This window comes from Physeter macrocephalus, chromosome 11 (assembly GCF_002837175.3).
Source record: "Physeter macrocephalus isolate SW-GA chromosome 11, ASM283717v5, whole genome shotgun sequence".
Taxonomy (NCBI): Eukaryota; Metazoa; Chordata; class Mammalia; order Artiodactyla; family Physeteridae; genus Physeter; species Physeter macrocephalus.
The window spans coordinates 55,993,847-56,004,297 of NC_041224.1; the positions used below are offsets into that span (position 1 = coordinate 55,993,847).

The window sequence follows — 10,451 nt, forward strand, 5'->3', positions numbered from 1 at the left end:
ATTTTTATAACCTTGCTCATGCTGGAACACCTGGATGGCATGGATGTGTCTTACTTACTTGGGGATCCTGGAGCCTAGTGCCTGCCTGGCATACAGCAGGTGCTCACCAGTGGTATGTTTGAATGGATTGCCTGTAACACCAGTTCACTTAAGGAAACTTTAGCGCGTTCCTCTGCTACGTTTGGCACAACGGAGAAAAGTCAGTAATATATGGTCCCTCTAGGAGTTTCTCTAGTTCAGTGGCCTCATTTTATAGATGAGAAAACTGAGGCCCAGAGAGGAGAAATGACTTGCCCTCTGCCACCCAAGCAGCCACAATTTACTGAGCAATTTGCTATGTGCTAGACAAAACGCTTTTCATCCTTTATCTCATTTTCATCCTCGTAACAATCCTACGAGGGAAGAATTTGTACACCTACTTTACAGAAGAGAAAACTGAGGCTTAAAGAGGTTATAACATGGTTAAGGCCACCCTGCAAGGAGGTGGCCAGGCCAGGTTTGGATCCCAGGGTCTAACTCTGGGGTCTCTATTCATGCCCCCTGTGCTGAGCTCCAGGCTGGGGAGTCAGCTCCCTGTGGTCAACGCATCCGTATATCACCCATAGGCCTTGAACTTCGTCAGTGCCCGGGTTCACATCTGGTGATTAAAGGGTCCTGGTGAATTTCTGTGCCATGCAGTGCCTATGTACACAAATCTAATGTTCTGACCATCAGGTCAGGGTGTTTTTTTCCCCTCCTGGGCGGTTGGGTTAGTGAAAGAAACCTGATAAAATCCTGGAGAGGAACTTGATCGTTCTCTGAAGGACTTACAAGTTGTTTGGCCTGCCTAAACTGCTCAGATACCGTCCGGGGAATATTCGGTATCCATGTAGTACAGGTTGTGAATTATTCTGCGGGGACTGTTAACAAGACCCTCACCAGCTCTGCCTCAGCCAGTCTCAAGCAGGGCTTTGGGGCAGCCCCTTTCTTCCCCTCCCACCAAAGCTCTGAAAAGAGCAGGCTTTTCCCCAATGGGGGCTGGGAAGAGCAAGAGGTATAGGGAAATCCTCCAGCCTCTAAGCAGAGCTTACTCTACAGAACTGGGCCTGTTCCCTCCTCAGTTATAGCTGTGGATACAATGACTTGGCAGGGGTAACATTTATCACATGTTTTGGCAACCTAGTACCTGAATGCCTAACATGGAAAGAGACCAACTCCCTAAAATCAGTGTAAGAAAAATGATTAAAAGTTAGATATGAGGCCACAACAGTGAGAGGCCCGCATAACGCAAAAAAAAAAAAAAAAAAAAAAGTTAGATATGGAAGTACCTCAGGGATCATCTACACCCCTGGATTTAAAGATGAGGGAACTGCAGAGCCGAGGCTAAGTCACTTGTCAAGGTCACAGAGCTGCTGGTGATAGAGACCAAAGACCAGGTTGCCTGTCTAAACTCAAGGGTCTTTCCCCTTAAACTCACATGCACCCACCTACACACCAACAAACTCACCCCACCCTTTGCGGAAGTGTGGCAACACAGGCACACGCAGAACTGAGTCAGCTGGGTCCTATGTCCCTAAAGTATACGGCTGTCCCTCCTCTGGGGGACAGGGCACCGCATAAGACAGATTCTCAGACATTCTGTCCCGTACCAGCAGAGAAAGTCTCAAGAGCAGCACCCCAGGCCTTCCTCCCAACTCTTCCTTTCTCTGCTCCAATTGAGTTTCCAGAACGTGAGAGCCCAGGCCGATACCCGGCAGTCTGGGAGCTGCCGGGAGAAGCGCGGGGCGGGTGTCCGGAGCGCCCGGGCCCGGGCGCCGGGTACGGGGCCTGATGCTTAGCGCGCCCGGGTCTGGCGGCTCAAGGGGGCGACAAGCATCCACTACCTGCCCCTCTCCTCCGGCCTCCTGGGACTCAGGACGGCTCGACTGGGGACCCTAAAGGCGGGGCATGGACCCTGGGAGGAGGAGTGGCGGAGGGCGGAGGGCAGAGCTTAGCGCCTCGGCCCCGGCTCGGTCCCCGCGGGACCCCGGTGCCCTCTCCCCGGCGTGCAGGTTTGGAAGGCGGGAGGCCTCGCCCGGCCGCCGCCTCGGCTGCTCGGGTCCCCATATATAGTCATATCCACCGTCAACTGGGAGGCCGGCAGGCAGCAGCGAATGGGCGAGCGGCCCCCGCGGGAGCAACGGGGAGGGCGCAGGGGGCGGAGGGAGGAGAGGGGGAAAGGGGGCAGGAGAAAAAAGCTTTTCCAAAAAAGTATTGGCTGTCTTGAGGAATGCGGTCGCCCCCTTGGGAAAGTACATATCTGGGATCAGCAGGCGGCTGTGCGCTTGCACTCCGGATCGGCCTCCCCACCGCGCTCTTGCCTCCCCGCTCCCGCCGCCGCAGCCCCAGGGCCGCTCGCCGCCGCCACCATGGACGCCATCAAGAAGAAGATGCAGATGCTCAAGCTCGACAAGGAGAACGCCTTGGATCGAGCGGAGCAGGCGGAGGCCGATAAGAAGGCGGCGGAGGACAGGAGCAAGCAGGTCTGCCTGCGCCTTTCCGGTCCTGCGCCGGCCGGTCGCCCGCGCTGCGCCCGCCGGGGGCCCCCGAGCCCCGGGACCCGGGCCTCGCACCCCTTCCCGGCCCCTCACTCCGAGGACTCGGGGAGCCACCCCACTCCAGGGCGTCTGAGAAGGGGGAAGGGAAGAGCGAGACTCTGGCTTATTCTAACTTTTTGTCGCGTCTGGGGACGCTTATTTCCCTTTTCTGGTTCCCAGAGCCCGCGAAGCCCCTTCAAGTCCTAGAGGCACTTGATTCTCAGGATGAGAAATCAGTTTTGGATTCGGGGGCGGGGGAGAGGAGGAGGGTTGAAGGGAATCAAGTCCAGAAAGTGTTAGGAGTTCTTCTGGACTTTTTGACTGGGGAGTATAAAACATTCAACTGGGAAGAGGGGGCTGCCCGCGAGGGAGGGGGGAGGGACAGTCACACAGTTTGTTCCTAAAAACAAAGATGGACAGACTAGGGAGTACGGCGGGCCGGGGAGACGGGGCGTTTTTCTGCACCCCCAAGTTGTGGGCTTGAGCCCGCTGAGACCTCCGCAGGAGTCTCTCCCGGGGGCTGGGGTGGGGTGCGGAGTGGGCTTCGGGCTAGAGGAGGGTTACATAGGGACCCTTGAACCCCAACTCGGCGGCGCCTCACACCCGGAGGGCCCCAGCCAACCCGGTGCCCGTGTGTTGTGTGTGTGTATGTGTGTGTGTCTAACACCCGGTCCGTGCCGGCCGCCCGCGCCCGCCCGCCGCCGCCCCCCAGCTCGAGGAAGACATAGCGGCCAAGGAGAAGCTGCTGCGGGCGTCGGAGGACGAGCGGGACCGGGTGCTGGAGGAGCTGCACAAGGCAGAGGACAGCCTCCTGGCCGCCGATGAGGCCGCCGCCAAGGTACCCGGGGCGCGCGGCGCGGCGCACGAATGGCTAACTCTGTCTCTCTCTCTCTCTCTCTCTCCCTCCCTCCCTGTCTTTCCCTTTCTCTCTCCCGCTGTCCCTGTCCTTCTGGCTCTGTGCACCCACACCCCTCCCCTGCGGGATCACGCTGCCTGCTGCACCCCCCCTCCCGTCCCCGTCCCCCACGGCCAACTCCCAGCTGGAAGATGAGCTGGTGTCGCTGCAAAAGAAACTCAAGGGCACCGAAGATGAACTGGACAAATACTCCGAGGCTCTCAAAGATGCCCAGGAGAAGCTGGAGCTGGCGGAGAAAAAGGCCACCGACGTAAGTGCACGCACACACTGCCTCCCTCACCTCCTGCCCTGGTGGCCGCTCTGGGGTCACCACAGGGGCCAGAGAGCAATGGAGGAGGGTCACCCCCTCTTGCTGGAAACGCGCACACAGCCTGCCGTGGCCCAGAGCACTGGATACTGCCTCCAACTGCTACTGCACACATTCATTTTTATTTCATCCATTCCTCTTTCTTTTTCTCCTTCTTTCCCCCACCCCTGGGGGTGGAGGGGGGTGGGTGAGAAGCTGGAAGAATACAGTAACTGAAATTGTACTCTGGAGGTGAACTCTGCTCCATGGTGGCAGAAAACCTCCGAGGTGTCATCACCGAGGTTTGTGCAAACAGAATGCCTAGTTTTCTCCACTTTCTTTCCTTTTGCCATCTCTGGTGGGTGGCAAGGCCTGGTTTTCGGTGGTGGGTATAGTCAGGACACAGACTAGAGATGGCATTGAAAAAATGGCATGGTGCTACTTAGAAGGCTAAGCTTGATGGTGGGCCACAGAAACACTTGAGGCCTCCTTACTCATTAGGGAAGCTTAATCCAGCCCTTAAGATCTGCCTGGGAAGACGATACTTGCTTGGGTCTGCAGTCTGAGGGCACTAGATCCAGAAAGTAAGCTGGGAGTTATATATAGCTCAGTGCTTTATATGGTATAGTGAGCTAGCTGCCCCCGACTCTCCTGCTCACCCCACCCCAACCTGTCAGCCTCTGACAACCACCACATAGTTTCAAGGATGATGCACGCACCACAAAAGCTCTGCCAGCATTTTGTCCACTGCCCTCTGGAATCCTTTTAGCCGAAGAGCTTGCCTCTTCTGCTGCATAAGTCAAGACAAGCATTAGATTTCCAAAGGACCGACTTCTTTTCACACCATTCTAGGAGCTAATTAAGCCTAGAGGCCCAATTAGGAAAGAATTCGTTGGGAAGTTGGTAACAATTTCAAGAATGTATGAGCACCAGGGAAAGCTATGCCCAGAAAGTTGAACTACCAAGTGCAACAGCAGATTTTTTTGTATGAGAGTAAAGTGTAAATTGCTGGAGGGTCTGAGTCTTGAAATCAGTAAAGGCTTTCTGTGACATGAAAGGCACGAAATGTAATCTCCGAGTGTGCTTTGTAAATGAGAGATCCAGACACAGGACATTTAGAATCTGACAAAAAGAAAGTTTCAGTGAAAAGCAAGGTCCCTGGAAAGGGGGTTCAGGGAAACACTGATTTAGGTAAAATATTTAAGTTACAAACTACCTGGCTTTAGAAAAAGAGCCAAAAAAACGCATATAACTCTGTGCCAGTTTTGTGTGATGTAGATCAGATGTCTGCTCCGTATATGGTTAAATGGAGGATGTCTGTCTCCCCGAAATTCTCCAGCAGGACGTTTATTTAGCTTTTTCAAAAGAGCCGCTGATAGATCAAGGAGAGATATTCCTTATAAGGAAAAGAATGCAGAGAATTTGAAAATAGCCCAGTAAGACTGAAAGCAAGAGAAGGAGAAAAATCTACTACGATTCTTAAGGGGGAAAAAATCATAATTATTGTAACTATGTGCTTCTATCATGTCTTTATTGAAAAGTCTTGTTTAATGGTGCATTGGAATGAGGTGAGGCAGAAGTGGCAAAGAGGATATTTAAAGCTAGCTCGGTGGGGGAGGGCGGAGCCAGGAGTAGGGGGAGGTTTTTGAAGCCGTGTTCTTTTCTTTCCACTGGAAAACTATCCCTAATATGGTACACTTTTTTTTTTTGGTAGTATATTGATCATCTTCCCCTTTAAGACATTTTAGGTTGTTTGGAATCTGTAGGGATGTGCAAGACGTTTGTGAAGAAATGCTATATTTAGAGTGATTCCTAGCTAGTAAAAATAGTCAGGACTTGAGGAGGAAGAGACAGATGTCACTAGAGAAAGGTAGGAGAGAGGTCAACTTCCTGAGGTAGAATTGTATTACATTTGGGATTAGGACATTGCACTATTACTCACCAATGTAAAACATTTTCACATTTTTCTACTACTAAAAACATTTTTCTATTAATTTACCAACATACTTTACAAATCCTATTCCAGAATTGGGCTCTTCCTAGCTTGAAAGGTTGTAATTTGCAAGGTCGGATCTCTGATGGTTTTGTTTTGAATTTTTTGTCGTCCCTCCACATAAGTGAGGCTAAAGGGGATCAAGCGCTCCATTTTCTCTCTGGCCCAACCCCTTCCCCAATAACTGTGGTGTCTCTGACATCTGCAGTACGTGAGCCTTTTTATTCCCTGTAAGGCTTTGCCTTCTAAATCAGTGATTCTCAACCCTACCTAAACAATCACCTAGGTTTTAAAACTTAAAATCCAGGCTGTACCCCAGGCCAATTAGAATCTTTGGGAGTGGAACGCAGGCATTAGTATTTGTTAAATACCCAGGTGAGTCCAATGTGCAGCCAAGGCCGAGAACAACTGTCCTAAACTCTTGTATAATGACATCAGCGTGAAAATGAACTCACCTGAAACTGACTTTCCCAGGTGTTTGAAAAGCAGGACATTAAGTCACTAGTTGGCTGCTTAGAGCATTTGCACCTGTCCAGCAGTTTCTGCGTCTCCTGGAGGCTCCCAGATGCCCCCTTCTCCCACCCTCAAAGTTGGAGGCCCCCAGTCTGTACTCTTAGGGAAGCAGTTGTGACCTCCCTCCTGACTAGATGAACTGTGTGGAAACAAAGCTAGAGGCTCCACCTACAGGATGTAAGGGCCTATGCTGGGCTTTGTGAGAGTCTCAGCAGAGGGAGGCTGTGAGAAAGTCCATAGCAAATGAGTCAGAAAAGCAAGGAGCTTCCTCATTAGGGCTTTGGCGTAGGAGGGGGTTGTCAAGTGTGTTTTCTTTTTCTTCATTATTCTCACACAAACACATAGGAACTGACTTGAAGGGCCTTCTGTGAGAAAGGTGAGGAAAGAAAGCTGTGAGACTTAGAAGACATTTAAAAACGTAGCCAAAGGGGAGAATTGGCAGAAGGTGGTTCCCAAAGATTGTGTCCACTTTGGTTTTCATCCAGCTGTAGCCAGACGCTCTCATAGGGTTCTGTAGCCTTCCTTGGTGTGCCTTTTAAGACATCTCAGTCCGGCCCAGAATCGGTCAGATTCCGGAAGATCTCAGAGGGTGATCTAAAACCAGAGAAGGTTGTAACTAGAAGGGACCCTTGAGATGATTGTTTTTGTGGAAAGGAAAGTAAGTCCCAGATAGGATGGCAGGCTTGAGGTCCCACAGCTGGTTATAGGCCGTAGCCTGACTCTTAGGACAGTGCCTGTGTACTTATTAACTAAAGCTATCATTTGAGTTAACTACGTACAAGGTATTGGGCTTAGTGCTTTCTGTCATTTCATAATCCTCACAGCAGCCCTATGAGAAATGTACTACTATTAACCGTGCTTTTACAGATGAAGTCAAGTTGTTTTCCGTCACACAACCAGGAGAGAACCAAAAGCCAGATTCTAACCTAGGGAGACAGCAATTAGGAGGTTTAACCTCTATGCAATATGTTAGTGGTTTTCCCTTCATGAGTTTGGAGGTAAGGAGAGTTGTTGTGGTTAGGATCTTGTGTTCTGGGGTTCTTTACATCGAGGAACAATCCTTTCGGGGTACATTCAAGCCCCAAACCCCTCACTCGTCTTCTCTCCTTCCTGGGTATGGGAAACTGGCAGTCCCGAGCGGAGCGCTCCCGCCGCCAAGAGGCGGCACCGTCGCCCTTTGCAGCCAAATCCGTTACTCCGGGTTCCCCACAGCGCAGGGGAGGGGCGCTGGGAGTCGAAGTAACACCCTCCCGCTCACCAGGTGCCCCGGCAGCCTGCGCACCGCGCGCCCGTCAGCCCCGCGGCCGCGAGCATGCGCGGTGCCTCCCGTGGTTGGCGAATTCCCGGGGTCCGCGGCGCGCGCCCCGCCCCGCCCGCTGGGCCCGCCCCCGGCGCTCGCGCACCCGCCTGCGGTTCGCCTGCGCAGCCTAGGAGGTCGCGACTTCCGGGCTGTGCCTGGGCCGCAGGGGGCGCTGCCGTCGCGCGCCGCGGCCTGGGCGGGGTGGCCGGGCGGTTGGAGTGCGGCAGCAGCAGCGGCGGCAGGAGCGCAGCAGCCGGCCTCTCCCGCCGCAGTTCGCCAGCCTGCCGGCCCGCCGCCGCCCGGCGCAATGGCGGGGAGCAGCTCGCTGGAGGCGGTGCGGAGGAAGATTCGGAGCCTGCAGGAGCAGGCGGACGCCGCGGAGGAGCGCGCGGGCAGCCTGCAGCGCGAGCTGGACTACGAGAGGAAGCTGAGGGAGACCGTAAGGGACCCACCCATCACCTATCCCCGGAGGCGCCTTCTCCCCAGTCGGCCCCACCGCACCCCTCAGGGCTCCCCGGAGTCCACCTTCCCCCGCCACCCCTCCCCCCGCCTCGGGGCGCACCTGGGCCCGCAGGTGTCGGGCTCTGGGGAGGGGTGCTGCCCGTTCACTTCACACCGCGCCCGTCAGCCCCGCGGCCGCGAGCATGCGCGGTGCCTCCCGTGGTTGGCGAATTCCCGGGGTCCGCGGCGCGCGCCCCGCCCCGCCCGCTGGGCCCGCCCCCGGCGCTCGCGCACCCGCCTGCGGTTCGCCTGCGCAGCCTAGGAGGTCGCGACTTCCGGGCTGTGCCTGGGCCGCAGGGGGCGCTGCCGTCGCGCGCCGCGGCCTGGGCGGGGTGGCCGGGCGGTTGGAGTGCGGCAGCAGCAGCGGCGGCAGGAGCGCAGCAGCCGGCCTCTCCCGCCGCAGTTCGCCAGCCTGCCGGCCCGCCGCCGCCCGGCGCAATGGCGGGGAGCAGCTCGCTGGAGGCGGTGCGGAGGAAGATTCGGAGCCTGCAGGAGCAGGCGGACGCCGCGGAGGAGCGCGCGGGCAGCCTGCAGCGCGAGCTGGACTACGAGAGGAAGCTGAGGGAGACCGTAAGGGACCCACCCATCACCTATCCCCGGAGGCGCCTTCTCCCCAGTCGGCCCCACCGCACCCCTCAGGGCTCCCCGGAGTCCACCTTCCCCCGCCACCCCTCCCCCCGCCTCGGGGCGCACCTGGGCCCGCAGGTGTCGGGCTCTGGGGAGGGGTGCTGCCCGTTCACTTCAGCCCTTTTCATCTCGCTGGTCTACAGAACCGAGGGAGAATTAGGAGTGGTGTTGTGAAGGTTCTGGAAGCAGCTCTTTCCCAGAAGGGACTCTATGTCTGGGGTGTTTGCGTTCGGCTCGGCGTTTCGGGTCCCCTGGCATGTGCCCTTTGCGCTGCTGGCATTATTTACTCGGAGAGTGGGGACGGAAGAGGTCCCTCCTTTTGGAAATCCGTTCTTTTGGGAAGGGTGCTAACAGGTCATGTCTGAGGCATTGTCTGGCTTTGGGGCCCGGGGATGCTAAACTCCCTCATCCCTGTTTAGCCTTGGTTTCTTGAAAGCCTGTTTCTGTGGGGGTGGTTGAGACACTTGACAGCGCGTGTTCTGACTTAGTATGCGGCCCTTTGCCCTTCCCTTCCTTAACAATCCCTCCTCCCAGGTTCTCCTGTACAGGTAGATGTTCCTTTGTTACCGAGTCTTGAAAAAGTTGGCTAAATAGCTACGATTATTGGGTGTTTTCTCCCGCCGGCTTCCCCTCCCCCACGTTGAGTGTAATACCTGGCTTCCTTCCTTTCCACTAAGGCAAATGCATCCAGCACACCGGAACAGGATTTCAGAGGTAGTTAAGGCATTTGCTGTTTGTTGATTTTTGAGTGTGTGTGTGTGTGTGTGTGTGTGTGTGTGTTTTAAATCAGGATACTCAAACACCTTGGGAATTTTATGACAAGCGGTCATGTGGGGTCCTTCTGTGCTTAATAGAGGCGTATTCTGAGTTGAGAGGTGTATGTAATGGCATTATGGCTGGCTGCAGAAGCTATGAGACCTGTTTTGCATAAAATACCTAGAAGCAAATGGGTCCTCTTGAAAGGAAGGCCTAACTAGGTGAAGTTTCAGATAAAATAGGCAGGAACCAGGAAATCAATAGACAAAAGATCATTTTCTGTAGAGGACAAGACAGCAGGGGTCCCATGGATGTCTCTGAATTTGGCTAGGCAATGAATGAATTCCGACTCCCTCTCTGTCTAGCTCGCAGTTGTCCTTGAACCAATAGAACATGATGATGGATAAGAACAAGAACTCTGGGCCCAGGCTGCTAGGATATGAATCATTTAACTTATCAGTCCCTCAGTTCCTCGACTGTAAAATGTGGGTAATGGTAATGCCTGCCTGTCGTGAGGATGAAAAGAGTGTGTGTAAAGAAGTTGCAATGGTGCTTAGCACACTAGAGTAAGTGCCTTGCGTCAGCTGGTATTAGAACTGCTCCACACTCAGCATCGCTCATTGCTCCTTTGCTTTCAGTTCACCAGCTATCAAAGGGTGTTAAAGATGGGCTGCTCATTTCACTACATCTTAAAACACTCCACTTCAATGCTTCTAATTAATTTTTTTTTTCTTTTTTCAACTTGAACGGAGAGAGGACCCAGGCAGGCTGGAAGGAATGTTTGGTGGGTCGAAGTGGTATTAGTGGTGGAAATCGGTAGAACTCCCCTCCCCCTGCTAAGAAAGGGAATATGTGGTCCTGTACAGAAGAGCCTCTTATGGACTGTTGGCCTGGTGATTGATATTAGACACAGAAGATAAATTTTCTGAAGGGCACATTGTTACTATTTTACTCACCTTATCTTTTGGGCTTAGTTTTTGTTTGTTTGTTTGTTTGTTTGTTTG

General features: G+C 54.1%; 1 protein-coding gene across 11 annotated transcripts in view; it reads left to right on the top strand.

Moving 5' to 3' along the window:
• The first annotated feature begins 2,209 nt into the window (after nucleotides 1–2,209).
• Nucleotides 2,210–10,451, top strand: part of TPM1 (tropomyosin 1) — a 28,430-nt gene continuing 20,188 nt past the window's right edge. Inside the window, exons 1-3 of one of the 11 annotated variants that reach the window (XM_055088020.1) lie at nucleotides 2,255–2,501; nucleotides 3,268–3,393; nucleotides 3,596–3,721. In XM_055088020.1, the coding sequence (XP_054943995.1) occupies nucleotides 2,388–2,501; nucleotides 3,268–3,393; nucleotides 3,596–3,721 (366 nt within the window). In that variant the 5' untranslated portion in view covers nucleotides 2,255–2,387. Of the gene's footprint in view, nucleotides 2,502–3,267; nucleotides 3,394–3,595; nucleotides 3,722–10,451 lie in introns of all 11 variants that reach the window. The other 10 variants (XM_024128714.3, XM_055088021.1, XM_024128708.2 and 7 more) reach the window with 10 other exon arrangements.